At 49.6% G+C, this 18,645-nt stretch overlaps 1 protein-coding gene across 1 annotated transcript in view; it reads right to left on the bottom strand.

Moving 5' to 3' along the window:
- The window catches only part of mctp2a (multiple C2 domains, transmembrane 2a), a 51,222-nt gene that overhangs the window by 8,292 nt on the left and 24,285 nt on the right, over positions 1–18,645 (bottom strand). The window contains exons 18-19 of the mRNA XM_062547653.1: positions 6,044–6,163; positions 4,551–4,592 (exon numbers count right to left, since the gene is read on the bottom strand). Coding sequence (XP_062403637.1) covers positions 4,551–4,592; positions 6,044–6,163 — 162 coding nt within the window. The remainder of the gene's footprint in view (positions 1–4,550; positions 4,593–6,043; positions 6,164–18,645) is intronic.

The raw sequence follows: 18,645 nt of genomic DNA, 5'->3' as shown, positions 1-18,645 counted from the left end.
AGCTGTCAACTACAGTACATCCAATATCATGACACATTTTTTTAGGGAAGAGCTACTTCTACCATGCTGCAATAAAAAAAGAAAACAGAACAGTGCATGATTGAAGCACTGATCCTGATGTCTACTCTTATCGTTAACTTTCCCCCATCGTCTTTTTAAAGGAGTCTGAATATTCCATTTTTTAGAGAGAGAGATAGAGAGAGAGAGAGAGAGAGAGAGAGAGAGAGAGAGAGAGAGAGAGAGAGAGAGAGAGAGAGAGAGAGAATCATTGTGAAAAGCCAGGTGGTCTAAGGGATGTTCTCAATTTAGTTTAAAGCGATCCTCCTCTCTGGTGTGTTTGCATTCAACATCAGGAGAGCGGTGTGTGCTGCAGACCTGCTCCCAGCTATATCTGCATTCCCAGATGAATACAAAGCCCAGCCATGCCGTCTGCATCAAGGACAAGAGCCTCCATATGACATTCCGCTAGGAATGTACCTCTTATTCCTGTCTTTACACATCTTTATCTTTGGCTCTCTCTCTCTCTCTCTCTCTCTCTCTCTCTCTCTCAGCTCTCTTGCAATTCGAGGGATTAATCCTAATAACAGATAGGACATTCTAGTCAACGATGAGAGATACACACATAGGTACAACTGTGTCAGAGATTACTTCAATGAGATTTTGAAAAAAAAATTACCAACAATTATTTAAAACACACACACACACACACACACACACACACACACACACACACACACACGTATGCACAAATGCGTCTTTCATGTTAGCAAAGACCAAAAGGAGTACAAACGAAAGGCAAGCATGGAGCGTACATCAACAGGCTCTCTGGATTAATGCAATTCATCTCCCTAAACACCCTTGAAGCCCTCCATCCTCTTTTTTCTACTCTTTTCTTTTCTTTTTTCGGTGTCTTTGCACTGCAAATCTTCCATTACACATTTGATGCTCTATCTCTCTCTCTCTCTCTCTCTCTCCTCTCTCTCTCTCTCTCTCTCTTTTTATCTTCATGCCGTCCCTTTCTAGTGCTCCTTGAAAACTGCTCAGCACGCACAGAAAAACAAAAATCTAAAAAGCTTTGCTCTCAGAGGAGGAGCCGGATGGATTTACTGGGGGGACTACAGACTACATGAGTCATAAATGTCTGCTGATTACAAAACCTCTGTCAGATCAGATTCTCATTTCAGGGTAAAATTGTAAATGCTCGCTTTTAAGGCGGGCTTAATAGGGAACAGATTTGATCTGCGGTACAAAGGTAAATAGGAAACGCGTGGTTCCATGGGAGTGTTGGGCATAATCAAAATAAAAAAAAGAAAGAAGGCAGGTAAAAAAGCTCATTTAACATTCCTTTAATTTGAGTAAATGGCTTCAAATTTGAATATTCATTCAAAGGCAATGGGCGAATGCTTTTTTTTTTTTTTTTTCAACTCACTTATTCCACAAAGGCGAGCAAAGCGCGCATCCAAATCAAAAACACCTGTGTTGCTGGCATTAGATCCCTCGCTTGGGCGAAATGGGACTGTAAACACACAACATACGTAAACAAGCTCGACTGGAGGCCGCGGAGTGGAGATGTGAGACGAGGCGAAGCGAGGCGCGTGTCTGCCTGAACGGGCCCCTGCACGTGTCACAAAGGCCCCGGCCCGCACGCCTTGGAACACACATGCCCCCCATTATGACATCAGCATTCTGTCCTTGCGGAGGGCTGAAGGTGATAGTGCATGGCGAGTGTTTGGGGTGTGTGTGTGTGTGTATGAGTGGGGAGCATGTGTGTGCATATGTGTGGATTTTTGTGTGTGTGTGTGTGTGTGTGTGTGTGTGTGTGTGTGTGTGTGTGTGTGTGTGTGTGTGTGTGTGTGTGTGTGTGTGTGTGTGTGTGTGTGTGTGTGTGGAAGGGGGGTGTTGTTGGTTGGTGGTGGTTGGGTTGGGGATGGGGGGGGTGGATGGGGGTGCATGAGAGGGTAACGCAGAGGTCTCTGGGGGGGCTGAGAGTTCTATGTCTGTCTGCCCGCAGCTTCGACCAGTGCTGACCAAAGCACGATAGGAGCCCCGACTCTGCCCAGAGGCCATAGCCGACTCACAGACATTACACATGGGGGTGGTGGTGGTGGTGCTGCTTATGTTAGGGTGGTGGTGGTGGAGGGAGGGGGGTGGGGGGGGGTAGTTGCTGGGGTTGTTTTTCTTTCTGCTGTTGTTTTCGGCTGTGATTAAACACTGTCTATCTGCACGATGCGATTCCTACCTGAGGCCAAAGGGAAGTCACATTGGCCGCACGTAATTTGTAAGCGGCCCCTCTCGCTCTCCCACCCCCCTCAGGACAGATTTATGTTCACCCAGCAGATCTGGTCTGTATTATTTCTGCAGAAACAGAGCCGGTCCTATCGCCTTCTTTTAGCGTCATGCCTCTACAATCCTGCTGCTCGGGCGGAGGTTTACATGTTCTCTTCCTCCAGGGGGAAACACACACACTGACACACACACACACACACACACACACACACACACACACACACACACACACACACACACACACACACACACACACACACACACACACACACACACATTCACACACAGAGCGAGATATGGCAGGGTAATGGTAACCTTCTCGGAGGGGATAGCCTTTGTACACATGCTAAGCAAAAGGACCAGGGGAAAAGGGGTGGGGGTAGGGGCGCCTTTGAAGTCATCAGCTTTAACACTGATCACTCTTTGACCCCACACATTTGCACAGATGACTTTGATACGAGGTGCAAAGCTGCACGGCTTGATCTGCCGGAATGATATCAAATTTTTTGAGCCGCAGCAAAAACCATAACAAGACTTTGAAATAGGCAGACTTAAATTGGCGTTGACAACTTAAAACAAACATGGACAGCTGGCTAATTAACTAAATGAAAGGAGAGATTTCATTTTTTCCATGAAGCGCAAAGGGCTCTGTTACATATAATACATCTGAAATGAGATGATTTTCTTAAAGCAGAAACCTGTGAAAGTATTTTCATTTCTTTAATATCCCACCATCTGATTATATCACTGTCTCGTTTTTTTTTTCATGTTGCGGTAACAGTTACTTTCACAGACTAAATGGAGCAGTCTACAACAATTAAACAAATTCAGATGGTAATTGTTTTTTACATTTCAAATAAAGCAAATGTTGGTTCAAAGTCTGGCGAGCCAGTGAACTCTCATATCGCATGTTCGTCCACAGCATATAGAATGCTTAATTGCCATATCATAGCACTCTCATTGGGCGTGAAGTGTGTGTGTGTGTATGTGCGTGTGCTACTTCTGTCTTTCTACTTCGAGACGTATTACAATTGCCTGGCTGCTGGGCATACACACTAATGTGCACCATGCACAAAATCATGTGACTTATCTCCCTGAATTAACGCCTTCTTTCTGTATGTAACTAAAGAGAGGGCCTGTGTGTGTGTGTGTGTGTGTGTGTGTGTGTGTGTGTGTGTGTGTGTGTGTGTGTGTGTGTGTGTGTGTGTTTGTGTGTGTGTGTGTCTGTGTGTGTGTGTGTGTCTGTGTGTGTGTGCTTGACAGGGTGGGGTGGGGGTGGGGGCTGGGTAGGGGGAGGCTAGTTCTCTTCCTCAAAGATGGAGCTAGCCCCCGGTCATCACAACAGAATATATTGAGCACATTATGGATATGAATCCCAGGCTTATCCACACGGCACAGGGGTCATAGCTGCGAGGCTTCGAGGCAGTTCCACACTTCCGTCCTCCTCAGTCAGAAAGCAATAACATGGACACCCCCCCCCCCCACCACCACCACCACCCCTTTCCTCCTAACACACCATTAACTCTTTATATCCCAAACCAGACAATAGATGGAATTAAAGCACTAAATCCGATTTCCAAAATGTCCCCTACATTAAGGACAAAATAAACGAACAACACCCATTTTAAGACAGCAATTATCAGCGCTGTTGCATTGAAGCTATTATTCAAAGTTATGGTGCAGCTTATTTAATTACGGGATATAGAAGGTCATTATTAAAGTAAGAAATAAGCATCTAACAGGTTCAGTCTCACTGTATGCTGTAGATTTCCACAGTGCACCATAAGTGAGCCTATTTTTACCTCTATTCACCTAAAGCCTTCCCACTCTGTTTAGATGTGTCGTCTGAAGGCTTCAATCTCGTAGCATTCCCAGAGGAGCCGAGCATTCGATTAATGATTCCGTTTCCTTCTTAGTTTCGAGTTTCAAAGGGCCACATCGAAAAAGCAACTGAGCGTTCCCAATGAGTGATGTGCGAAAGACCCCGCGGGAATTCAAAATAAAAATACAGAAGCGCGAGGAGAGAGACAGAACGTTGAAACGGCCCTAACTGCCGTCCTCAGTTTCAAACCCCACATTTACGAGTTTAAATAAAAGTGCACTTTCGACAAACTTGCCAGAATAAAGCACAAGGCCTCCTGTAGGCCTCTGATAGTCAGAAACCTGAACTTTGAACCTTGCTGGTTTAATCAAAAACCTGTGGATGGTGAGACAGAGAGCGAGAGAGAGAGAGCGCGAGAGAGAGATAAAGAAAGAAAGGGTACCTTTTCGTCCTCTTCCTCGTCTTCGGCCACGGACATGTTCTCCTAGGGAAAGGAGAGAGAGAGCAAAAAGAGTGGCGGGTGGGTGAGAGTGGCGGGGAGAGAGGTGAGGATGCGTGTGTGCACCGGAGCATTTTTTAACAAACACCTTGTAATGAAAATCTCCTCCTGCACATACACCCCCACTGGGAGAGGCCTGTTGCCATGGTGACTGCATGGCGGGGGTGACCTCGCACAAAGGGAGAGGTGAGAAGAGGGCCCCCTTCACAAGAGCAATGCTACAGCCAGACAATCTCATTTCTCCACAACAGAAAACACACACACACACACACACACACACACACACACACACTCACACACACACGTTTTCCCTTTACAAGTGCATACAAACACAAAACAACACAAACAAACCCACATGCACAAACACACACAGAAACAGACACACACACACTCACACACACACAAGCTGACACACACACAAGCTGACACACACACACACACATACACAAACAAACAAACAGAAAAACACTGGGTGGAGAAAACATTCAATTTGGGCACTGGTGCCTAGACCAGTTTACATCAAGCCATCCCTGACCCTGACGGGGCATAGCACTGTGACTTTGCCAGAGAATGGGCCACGGTCCCTGCTCGCTCTAGGGTCAGAGGAGGGGGACCGCCATGAACCCAAGCTCGGGTGCCACTCGGGGGGGCTGCGGAGGGGAGGGGGGGTTGGTGTTGGTGGGTGGAGGGGGTGGGGGGGTGTAGCATGTCTGCCCCACAGCTAGTGACGCAGTAGCCACAGGCCTGGGCCACTGTCCCCGCGAGGAGCGGGCAGTGCAGGCAGGCCACGCGACTCAGAGGCCCCAGATCAGAGATGACACTCGGCGCGCGTGGAGAGAGGGTCATAGCCCGAGTGTGAAGAGTGACGACCTTCCCTAAAAGAGGTGCAGAGGAACGCGTGTCCTTCAACCCTGAGCGTGCACTGCTGACGGGACACAGACATGAATACCATCTGAGACGTGTCAGCCGCACACTGCCTCAAACGCAGGCTGCGCTGTCACTACGGCTAGCATGAGGACTGTCTGCTTTTTCTGTGCTATATTCATACCCATGCAGATAATAATGAAAGAATATATACTAATACTCATGCAGACGATCATGAAAGAAACAATTTTATGTTTTTGTGGTGAGACAGGCCCTGCTGCACTCTATGAGTGCGGCATGTATTTGTGTGTGTTTTACAGTACATACTATGTGTGCGAAAGACACTGAGAATGAATGTGTATGTGTATGCGTGCATTTTTTCGGGTTTCTGCGCGTATGCATTTGCGTGTGTGTGTGTGTTTTCGTTTTTTGGATAGAGGGGGGACTCATTTCGATGGCGTCACCCAGCAGATTGCGTTGAGTGGGCGGCGGTGGCGTGGGGAGATGGCACAAGGGAGGGCAGGGGCAGCGTGCGCCAGGCTGGCTGGCTGGACGGTTGGCCACACACTCACCAGGTCCTGACTGTGGCTGACCGCCCCCGGGGTGTTCTGGAAGTAGTTCCAGCCGATGAGCAGGAGCAGGAACAGAGGCAGCATGAAGAGCTCGCCCTGCCACACGGTCAGCACAAAGATCTGCAGAGGGAGAGAGAGAGAGAGAGAGAGAGAGAGAGAGAGAGAGAGAGAGAGAGAGAGAGAGAGAGGGAGAGGGAGGCAGAGGGAGAGAGAGAAAGAGGGATGGAGGGAGGGGGAGAGAGAGAGAGAGGGAGAGAGGACACACACCGTCATGTCACGACTCCACACGGTACCACACGATACGTAATACACTCCCGAGTCGGCCTCACGAGTTCAGCCCTAAGCACAGCATGAACCACGGTGTCTCACGGGAATGACGTCCAAACATCACACACATGCGCACACACACACACATACACAAACATGAATGGTTTCAAACATATGCAATCATAGCAGCATATGTCCACTCTCACATATACAGTAGTTCACAGGCTTATGTGACAACGCACACACACACACACACACACAGACGCAATCACATACTATGTATACCCATGCGAATACACAAGCTCACAAAATAACACTGAGATCTATCACACTACCCTTCTTAACACAGGCAGACAACCTTATGTGCATGTGTGTCCACATACATTTGCAAAGACATTCAGAAAAAACACGCTGTCGTTAAGGGAAACAACACAACACTTACAGATCCCACTTACTCTGACTGACACAAATGCCACTGATGTAAAGAGATCACTGAGTTCTTCAACTATTCTAACACAGAGGTTTACGGGGGGAGTGTATCTCAAAATCAATAACCTACTGTATGCTTCCCGTCTGCCTGTAACTGGGCAGATATGGCCGACGGGGGAAAACATTTGCAGACACTTACCTACCTCAGGCTGACTGTACTAAAAAGACACACACACACACACACACACACACACACACACACACACACACCAGGACCCCTGGCAGCCAGGAAAGATAGATTGTGTGGAACGAATAATCCTTCATAATTCAGTAAAAGGGGAACGGCGCTCAGCGCGTCCTCACAGCCACTGCAGCTCACAGCGCCGCACTAATTGGACAGCGGCGCATTTAAACCCATTTAGTGACAACCTAATGAGGGGGCCTCCGACGGAAATCATCAGACGATATGAAAGGAGGATCACGCCGGCAAGGTGACTGCAAAACAAGACGACGGATGGAGGCAAAAAGCAAGAAAAAACGAGGGAGAGAGACAGAGAGAGAGTGTGCTGGGGGTGTGTGTGTGGGGGGGTGTTTTTAGACGCTCCATGAATCTCATTGTCATTCCCAAGAATCAATTATGCGGGCGAGCAATCATGATTGTACAGTATAGGACGGCGTGGTTCTCCATTAGTCTTGCATTAACATTCTCCACGTGTGCGGAAGCGGGCCCGGAGCACTTAACCGATGAACGTTCCCCGCTAAACAGCGGACGTGCATAATCCGCCACCTTTCACGTTAAAACAGTATTTATCTGCGCGCGCCACGACTTAGTGCAAAATGACTCACGCTCAGTTACACACCTGTACAGTCCGCTGGCGTGTTGTTTCTGCTCGTATGAGAGGGGCTTGTTAGAGCCCATATGTCTGACTCAGTGCTGCTTACGCCGAGCGCTAAACCAGCCTAAAGGCCCTGTGCTTGTGGCTCAGTAGGGAGCAGCCGGTTCATGTCACCTCAGACCCACATCCAGTGTGTGTATGTGTGTGTGTGTGTGTGTGTGTGTGTGTGTGTGTGTGTGTGTGTATGTGTGTGCTCCAGGGTGCCTTTACCTTGTGCCATAGTCACTGGGACAGCAGCGGACTCACCATTCTGCTGGCAGGCAAATAGGAGGCGAGCTTAATGCACCCGAGCATCATCATCATTTGCCCTACACAACTCTGGGCCTCTGTGTGTGTGTGTGTGTATGTGTGTGTGTGTGTGTGTGTGTGTATGAGTGTTTGTGAGTGTTTAATGTGCATGTTAATAGCAGGCACAAACAAATATCCACACATGTTCAGCATAAGTGCGCACAATAATTCTGGTAAATATTTCAGATTTAATTACACACACACGCAAGCCCGCATGCCCGCACGCACACACACACACACACACACACACACAGAGGCAGAGCCCAGGTGATGAATGCTAATATGAGGGATCCCCTCTGGTTCCCGGTAACCCGGGTCATGTGTTGTCACATCCATTCCCATGAACAGACCCAGGGGGGTGATATCTTTCACCCCTGAGGAATTCGCTACGCTAAGGCTAGCAGACACCTACAGTACTCTGCCCTAGCACCGCGCACCTTCTACTGAAAGCAAACACGTGAGGTGGCAGAAGTGAGAGAGAGAGAGAGAGAGAGAGAGAGAAGAGAGAGAGAGAAAATCTGTGTGCTTGGAAACTGACATCAGCCCAGCAGGAATGTTGAACCCGGCTCTGCCCTCTCGGCGAAAGCTGCTACATTAACCACTAAAGTCTAATTGCCTGGTCTTCGTCTTCCCGCTCAAGTCAACAGAGGGAGCCAATTCATTTCCACCCGGGGAGCCAACGCTGAGCGAGCGAGAGGCAGAGAGAGAGAGAGAGAGAGGATCTGTCACAGGTATTCATAATCGCCCACTAATGCAAATTCCCTCTCAGCACAGCGTACGAGCGCTGAGCATGGTGGACAAGATAAAAGCGCGCGGAAAAAAATATAATGCGCTGTGTCTAAACCCGTCGTCTAAATGAGGATATAAACCAAACCTGTCAGAAGAAATCTCCCAGCATTCCTCCCCAGTGATGTGTCAGTCAGTATGTGTAAGTGTGTGTGTGTGTGTGAGTGTGTGTGTGTGTGTGTGTGTTGTGGGTGGGGGAGGGGGTGGACTTAACACGGGCGCTTTTCTTTCTGTTTTCTCTTTTTCCATTGACTAATAAAAATGTAGCGGTGAACATCTGGGAGAGCCGCCGCTCGGCGCGTCCTCCCCACTCAGCGCTCAGGCACGCAGACGGCGGCGGCAGAGAACACGTCAGGTAGCCCTCGCTAATGAGCGCCGGTGGAGCCGCGCTCCTCCTCCTCCACCTCCATCTCTCCATCCCTCCATCCCTCCACTAACAACACCCCCCCACACACACACACCCCACACACACACACACACCCTGTCTCCTCACATTCTCCGCCGCGCCTGTGAAACGGAGACGTAACTAATTCCCCGCTAAGTGGTTTATGTTTTATTAGCGCGGGAGCGTGAGTGATTAAAGAAAGGGGTGGACAAAGTGCAACCTGTCAGGCTTAAGAGTAGAATTTATATTGAAAATAATCCACCTTTTTTAATTGGCCTCAAACTTCAGGCTCCCCTTTTTTTTCGGGACTTGGGGAAGGGAGGGGAGGGGAGGGGGGGGGGATGCAGGGGGGTGTTTTATTACTCATCAAATTAAATGCGACAAAGAGAAACCTCGAGTCCCCCCCCCCCCCCCACCCGAAACGACCACCACCCTGAGCGCCTTACCCGGGGCGCTAAAACAATCACTCACAGCCACCGACGCAAATTAAAGCAACAAACAGTAAAAAAAACAGTGAAGCCATAATGGATGGCTCCCTCGACTTTTTGTCCAGAAACAACAAGGCATAGCGATGGGGAGGCATGCAGGGATGGGATAACGAACGACTTCCTAATTGAACAGGTCCCCCCCCCCACACAGGCAGGGGACGAGAGCGATGTCTGGAGGAGGCCAGGCCACCTCCTTTGGAAGAAAAAGAGTGTCGCAGAAGGGGTGCGGGATGAATTAATAAAACTATTAGCGCTCCTGAGAGTAGGTGATGGAGATGCACCCTCCCCCCCACACACACACACACACACACACACACACACACAAACACTCTCCTCCTCCACCCCCCCTCCTCAGACACCTGTAACAAGCCGGCAGAAGGCGTCCGACCCCCGGGCTGGGCCACTCTGCCAGGCTGGGGTTAAGAACGGCCTTGACAGTTTTGTTTTATGGCGTCATTAATATGATCCGCACGCTAAATGCATTTCACCACGCCGCCACTCCTCGCCCAGTCCGAACCCCCCCCCGCCCGACCGCCCGCCCAGCCCAGCCGCCCAGCCCGGCCCCCCCTCCTCATCCAGACAGCAGCACGTCCCCCTGGCCTGCGCAATACGGGGACCTAATAATAAAGCACTCAGCGGTTAAAAGTGCGAATAAAACAACTCCTGGAGCCGAGAGCGAGTGTGGCAGCACATGCCACCCACCCACGCCATCACCACCACCACCACCAGCACCACCACCAGCACCACCCCCCAAGGGAGAAGAGGAGGGTGCCATGATGGGAACAAAAGGACAAAGATGCACTCACTAGGAGTTTATACAATCCTGCAAATTGATTAAACTGGGAAGAGGGTGGAGAGAGAAAGAGAGAGAGAGAGAGAGAGAGAGAGAGAGAGAGAGAGAGAGAGAAAGAGAGAGAAAGAGAAGGAGGGAGGCAAATGAGAGACTGCTTGCTGACAGACTAAACAGAACTCGAGAGGGTTGGGAAGCGATTGCGCCGCGTCCACGGGTGAAAGTAAACGTGTGGCACAGCGGGACTAAACAGCCTCATATCCCTCTCTCCCTCCCTCCCTCCCATCCCTCCTTCCCTCCCTCCATCCCCCAGTACTCACACCATGCCATTATGATATTCAGCAGGAGCAGAGCAGGCAGTGGGTGAGCCGGTCCAAAAGGACAACGGGCGTAATGGAAGCCTTTTTTTACAGATGAGGGCTTACCACAGGAAGTGCCACACAGGAAGTGCCATTTCCAAATCAGTCCTGGCACAGTCGCTTTCCGCTAAGACGTACTGTAGTCGCCGACATCTAGCTAACCATTTAGGGCTCACGATGAATAAAACACCCGGCTAACAGCTCAAGCGCTTTCGTACGACGGACTGTTTGTCGCCCCAGCATGTTGCTAAAGAGCCTGTGCATGTCCACTCCGAATCTGCAAATATGCTGAACACAGAGTTTGACAATATCTGTTGGTGTGAGTTCATGTGCGTGTGTGTGTGTGTGTGTGTGTGTGTGTGTGGCAGTGGATATATAATGCGAATGTCCTGTGTCTCAGTGAACGAGTCCTAACTAAAACATAAAGGGGGTGTGGGCGGGGGGGGGGATCTATAATCTCGCTCGGCTGTCCCACTCACACATTTATCTCCCGTTGCACTTGGAGAGCGGCGGTAGCCAAGGCGAGAAACAAAGCGTCCAGTACCAGCCAACCTCGCGAAGGGGTCAGAGAGAGGAGCCGTGGCCGCCTGCCAACCTCTATGAACATATCCAAACGACTTTAACAAGGATGACTAAAGGCTGCGGGGGAGACTGTGTGTGTGTGTGTGTGTGTGTGTGTGTGTGTGTGTGTGTGTGTGTATGTTTCTTTCTTTGTGTGTGTGTGTGTGTAAGGGAGTGAATCTAATGGAGAGGAACAAAAATGTGAGAGACAAGAAAGTCCTCGCATAATTGTCACTATTTTCTTTGTTAAAAAAAGGAAGTGTACATATACTTTTTTTCTTTTTTCATTTTCCGTTTCCTTTTTTTTCCCCTCTCTGGGTGAAATCAAGGGCATATGGATTAATCTGCATTTGGTCTCTCAATTAAGATACAGAAATGATATTAATAATGAATCAAAGAGCCCAGTGGCTCCAGCATGCAGACAGTTTTTTACCTGAACTAGAAAAAAGAAATAAAGACAGAGAGGAACCAGGAAAGAAGAAAGGAAAGAGAAGAAGAAATACAAAATCAAGAGTAAAAGAGAAAGAAAGAGAGAAAATGGAACGAAGGAGAAAGGCACAAAAAGGTGGAGAGAGTGTGAGATAGAGAATGAGAGCTGTATCTGAGTGGAAAGAGAGAGAGAGAGAGAGGCAGTGAGAGGGAAAGAGAGAGTGCTGCAGAGAAAGAGAGAGGGAAAGAAAGAAAGACAACGTGGGGAGACAGACCCCGCGAGTGGCCGAGGGCTAACGCTGGCTGGTGATGGCCCTGGCAGTGAGAACAGCGGTGGCAGCAGCAGCAGCAGCGGCGGTGGTGGAGAGGGTGGTGTCGGGGGGTGGAGATGATGATGGTGCTGATGGTGGTGGTGGTGGTGGTGGTGGTGGGGAGGTGCCACTGCTACTACCGCCGCCGTCGCTGCCGCCGCTGCTGGCTGTTGCTGCTGTGGCCGTAAACGCAGGGCAATGAGACATGTAATTTGTGGCGAGGCAGAGGCAGCGCGGGGACAGGCGGGCGCTCAGATAGGATTTCTCTGCAGGGCAGGTGGAGGGCGAGTGGGCAAAGCCTGGCGCTCGCAGCTCACGCAGAATAAATATTTCACATCCCCTCAACTCAAGCCTGATGAAGAGGAGTAGGAGGAGAGAGGGATATACGGCACACGCGCACGCACACACACACACACACACACACACACACACACACACACACACACACACACACACACACACACACACACACACACACACACAGATCGGGGCAAAGTAGACTGAAAAGTTAGTCAGTGCAAGAGATAAACAGAGAAAAAAAAGACTCTACTAAGACTTTATTTTTGTTCCTTTGCTCTTTGCTTTGCTTTACAAACTGTTATTTATCTAACCTGTGTAAGCCTAAAAAATGCAGCTTATTAAAATAATGTTACAAAAATACTAAAATATGTTCAACAAATATTACTACTTGTTCAGAATGTCACAGAGTCAACTGAGAATTATAGCATCTGTGCAGGTAAGTGTTTCTGATTGGGTGGTTGAGAAAACAGACCCACGCAGACAGAGAGAGAGAGAGAGAGAGCGCGAGAGAGAGAGAGAGAGAGAGAGAGAGAGAGAGAGAGAGAGAGCACAGAGGGACTGCGTAGTGAAGTAGTCATTAGCTAGCAGCAGCAGCACTAGCAGCAGGCCACAGGGAAACAAGGAGAACGGAGATTAGCGCTAATGTGGGAATCAGTAAGAGGAGAGAGAGAGGGAAAAGAGAGGAGAGATAGAGGAGAGAGAGAGGGAAGACAGAGGAGAGATAGAGGAGAGAGAGAGGGAAGAGAGAGGGACCAGGGGAAGTAAATAAGCGCAACTGATGAAAGAGAGCGGACGCTGAGGATGACGAGAGAAAAGAGGAGAGTAGAGAAAGGATGACTGGAGGAGAGAGTGATGGAAAGAGAAAGGGAAAGGGAAGTATAGAGGAAAAGAGGAGAGGAGAAGAGAGAAGTAGGCATCCTGTTATCTCTCTTCTGACACATGCCAGCGCTGGGGGCAGGCCCGGGTGGGTAGGGTGGTGTGGGGGCACGGGGAGGGGGGCAGTTGGGGGAGCTTGGAGGGGGGCAGAGGGGGGCAGAGCCCCGTGGTGCCTGTCCTGTCAGTGATGGCCGGCACGACCTCCGTCTCTGTGGCCGGCGCGCCCAGTGTTTAATCCGTGTCGGGAGCGTTAACACTGAGCGACCTCCCGCGTGACAGATCCACCCGCCGAGCCTTCTCCCCCGCGGCCCACGCCAGAGCCGTGTGTCAGCTCCACTCACACACACACACGTACACACTTTTACACACGCACGCACGCGCGCGCACACACACACATACTGTATCAAACACACTCACAAACCCACACATATAGGTACACTAAAGCTGACAGTGTCAGGCCAGGCCAACTGGGACTCACACTGAAGCACACACACACACACACACACACACACACACACACACACACAGAGAGAAAGAGAGAGAGACATACACACAGCTGCCTGGGGAATGTTTAGCCAGCTTCTGTGACTAGGGGGTGGGAGGGTTATTAGCCATGGTCATAACTGCACCACACTGCAACTGCAATGGGGTTAAAACAAGCAGCACGCTGCATTAGTCCAGCAAGCGCACACGAGTCAACAACCCAAAAGCACTCGTCCGTGCACGTCCACTTTTATCACTGCATAGGAGGAATAGAAGAGCTAACTTTTAAAAAGTGGAAAAAGAACTACTTTCATTTGCTGCTTTGCACAATGAAAAAAAGTTCTATGTGCACTATACTTAATATAATAATCCCCCCCCCACACACACACACACTACAGTAACACGCACGCACGCACACACACACACACACACACACTCACACACACACAGACTAACAGTAACACGCACGCACACATGCACGCATGCACGCACACACGCACGCACACACGCGCACACACATACTGTAGACGCACACGCACACACACACAAACACACACACACGCGCACACAAACACACACACACACACACACACACACACATACACACACACACATACACACACACACACACACACACACACACACACACACACACACGCACACACACACTGAGAGATGTAAAGCAGCGGTGAGCGGTGAGGCGGTGAGCGTCTTGTTAGTGTGCACAATAAGAGCCGGGTCCAGCAGGGGTCAGCACAAATCCCGCACGCGGCCCCAGGAGTGTGCGCATGACACCGGGCGCCATCACATCTCAATAACAAGCCTGCCTGCCCGCGTTAAAGTAAAGCTGAAGGCAGCCGCCCGCTACCACACTCCTCTCTCTTTCTCTCTCTCTCTCTCTCTCTCTCTCTCTCTCTCTCTCTCTCTCTCTCTCTCCACTCCTCTCTTCTCTTCTCTGCTCTTGTCTACTCTCCTCTCCTCTTTCTCTCTCTCTCTCTCTCTCTCTCTCTCTCTCTCTCTCTCTCTCTCTCTCTCTCTCTCTCTCTCTCTCTCTCTCTCTCTCTCTCTCTCTCTCTCCTCTCCTCTCTATCTCCTCTCCTCTCCACTCCTTGCTCGCGGTGGATGCTCAGGTCCCTGCCTTTAATAATTAATCCATGGCAGTGGAGTCTGAAAAGCGCACACATATAGCCTTTCACCGTCAAGCGCTGGATCTTTCTCTCTTCTTCCCTCTTGTCATATTCACAGCAGCTTTTCTGTGACGTGTCCCCAAGCTGTCAAGGGCTAGGAGGAGTGTGTGTGTGTGTGTGTGTGTGTGTGTGTGTGTAGAGGAGTGGGAGTGTGTGTGTGTGTGTGTGTGGAGGAGTGTGAGTGAGAGTGTGTGTATGTGTGTGTGTGGGGGGGGGGGAGCACAGTTTGTTAGTCTGCTACAGGGCCTTGCCCTGCCTTGCCCATGAACCCCTTCTTTTCATGGAGAAAATAGAGAGGAGGACCATCATACTAAAACAGATGGACGGAAGTGTCCATAAGCACGCACGCGCTCCACACACACAATCGCACACAGACACACACAACACACACACACACACACACACACACACACACATGCCTGCACATATGCACATCGACATATGCCCACGGACACACAAACACACACACACACACACACACACACGTTTAACTTTCCTGGCCATAACTGCAATGCAGCAAACTGGATCAGTTTTCTCTCTTTTTCTGTCCTTGCGTGCTCAGCGCACCCGCAGAAACCTGTCATTGCCCGGGGACAGTGTTAATTCCAATAATTGCAGCTTCATTGATAATCGCTTTGATCGGGCCGCTGATGATCAGCTGGTTAACCGCGCGGACCACCAGACCAGCCACACAGGTGGTCCCCACCGGGCCCCTGGGCCCACCACTGACCCGGCCCAGCGCTCATCTGGAATGGTGCTGATGATGATTCCATCCGCGTTAAAATCAAGAAACCCACAAAAAAGTGTGAAAGGGGTGGTGGTGGTGGTGTATGTGTGAGTGTGTGTGTGTGTGTGTGTGTAGGTGGGTGTGTGTTGGGTGGTGTGTGTGTGTGTGTGTGTGGGGGGGGGGGGGGGGGGGTGGGGGGGTGGACGTCCGTCGCAGCTGCCAACTGTGTTTACAGCTGCAGCGCATCAAACATTCATCAGATGCCGTCTCTCCTGCCTGTGATGTGAGGTAATCAGCATTTCACAGGCTGTCAAATGATGTCTAAACCGCTTGCTACCTGGCAGTGTCAAAAAGAAAAATGGTTCAAATGCGCGCATCCTCCCTCACTCCCTCACTCACTCACTCACTCACACACTCACTCACTCACACACACTCGCTCACACACACACGCGCACACGGACACAGACACACATAAAGTTTCTTTTCTTCTCCTACCTAGTCAAAATTACTGACAGACACTCTACCCTCACATGTTGAAATATTAATTCGACTTAAATACTTAAAGCAGTCTAATGACAGCAAAGCTGTAAAGCAGCTTTCATGTGTAAATGATCTCTCATTCTTCCTCGTCCACTTCTCTCCCTCCCACTTTCTACTTCTCCAAATCCACCCAAAAAAGAAAGAAGACAAAAATATATAATAAATCAAGCGAAACTTCTTTTTTATTTCCAACACCGGACTAATCTGTTCCACCTATTGTACTCTCAGCGCTCAACATCTGATGCAAAACTTCATCATTATCATTTTTTCTTTCCCGACCAACCTAGTTTCTTTTTCTTCTCTTTCTCTTTCTCTCTCTCTCTCTCTCTCTCTTTCTCTCTCTCTCCTCCAGGACAGCGAGTGGAGATTGCTCTTGCGGAGAGGAGCTTTCCCCTCAGGTTGCTGTCTGTCTGGTTTGCGTGTGTGCGGGCCAACAGAGTGCTGCCTACTCTCTTCCCAGCTGTCTGCGCACGGACGCCACCTTCCGCAGTGCTGTAGCTCCATCTACAGGCCAAGCGCCGCAGTGCGCCAAAGAACTCTGACTGACCCCGCTGCAGTCTCTCCTGACGTATGGCACATTCATCTCACGCAGTCTTTCGCAGAGTGCATTTAAAAGGCACTATTTTATGAAGATTTGAGCTGTCACGCTCTCTTTCTCTCTCTCTCTCTTTCTTTCCCTCTCTCTCTCTCTTTCTCTGTTTCAATACCTCTCATTCTCTCTTTCTTGCAAAAAAAGGGACACGCAGTTGTCAAACTTTAGAAGCGCACTTCCTAGTCTCATTACTGAAGCATAAACAAGGAATATAAAAAAAAAAATCCCCATTTCTCGTCCCCACCGAAGCTCACCACTGATGATGCTTTCCAAGGATTTTTGCTGGGTGTTTGTCTTCAACATGTGAGCCTCCCTCTTTTAACATTACCTAATTAGGCGCTATTTTTACAGCTGAACCCATGGGGTGTGGAAGGGAGAGAACATCAGACAGTAAAGTTTATCCCTCCACACAGTAAAGATTATGCAATGAAAATCAGCAACAGACTACACTGCAACACTTGGGGGGGGGGGTTCCAAAAACTTGGAGGCAACATTAAAAAAAATGCGTGGAAAGGTGGTAGACCAAATACAGTCCAAACATACATTTTTGTAGAAGCAGCGAAGTTGAGCTTACAAATTCTGCTGTGGAGCTAAAATTTAAATATCTAGTTTACAAAGTATCTTTCTGAAAAAAAAAAAAAAAAAACTGGAACTGCAAAAGTTTACTGCAAAGTATGTGTCCCCTCGGTATTAAAATGCCACTTACACATACTCTCCATAAACAGTGTGCACCCATACCCACTAACACACACACACACACTCATACAGTATGCATGCACACACATTCTTTTATTGCGCTGCGCATTATACGGTATGTGAAAATCCCTCTCCGGCCCGTCAGATGCGGCACGTTTTTTTTTGTGTTTTTTTTTTTTGTCCGTGGGTGCGGAGTGTGCAGACTGGCTGTTGCACTCGGGTCAGATCGTGGGCCTCAGGGACTTTCCAGCCCACCGCGGAACGTGATCGCCTCTGCTTCAGCCTCACACACACACACACACACACACACACACACTCAGATAAACCCACAGCATCCCAGAGAACGAACAAAAACAACAAAAAAAAAATCCCTCACATAACACAGCCATAGCATAAGGTGTTAAAACTGCATGAGCGTGGCCATGGTCTAGCCTGCTAGCACGCACCTCCCATAAATAATGCATTGTAATGTATATTAAAGCTAGCTTCGCCCGGCACTAGCGCCGGTGTGCACTCTCCCTGCCAGCAGATGCCCTGGGATGCTGCAGGATAGGCATAGACAGACAGTGCTCTAATTATACACATCTGAGAGGCAAGAAGGGGCCATCTGTCAGTGTCTGACTCAGTTACCTTATTACCAACGCCTAAAGATATAAATATAGGAGAGGAGAGCAGAGAGAGAGAGAGAGAGAGAGAGAGAGAGCGACAGAGAGAGAGAGAGAGAAGCAAGAGGGGGCTTTCATTAACGCACAGGGTGGTGGTGGTTGCTCCAGACAGCTCCGCAACACAAACTTAATTGCAAATTATGACTTGGCGGGAGAGGGAGTGGCGGCGCGGGCGCCTCTGATGTGATTGCCCCGGCGAGGGCAAGGGCATTGCTGTGGGTAGTGGCGTGGCACAGCGCCGGTAATGACAGTCAAGACCTCTCTGGTGTCCTCTGGTTTCAAAAGGTGGACTTTTTCACTTTACCAGTTATTTCCTTTTCCTTCATCTCTCTTTTTCTCTCTCTCTCCTCTCTCTCTTTCTCTCCCTCACCCCCCCACCCCTCCTTGGGTTTCGCTCTCTCTTTTTTCCATTTCCCAGACACCATTTGCCTGTGATATTCTGCCGGCGTGGCGGAGTGTGTCACACGGCCCCTGCACACATGGGGTGAGAGAGAGAGAGAGAGAGAGAAAGAGAAAGAGAGAAAGAAAGAGAGAGAGGCCCCTGCTG

This window comes from Sardina pilchardus, chromosome 10 (assembly GCF_963854185.1).
Source record: "Sardina pilchardus chromosome 10, fSarPil1.1, whole genome shotgun sequence".
NCBI lineage: Eukaryota > Metazoa > Chordata > Actinopteri > Clupeiformes > Clupeidae > Sardina > Sardina pilchardus.
This window is presented reverse-complemented; position numbering and strand designations above follow the sequence as displayed.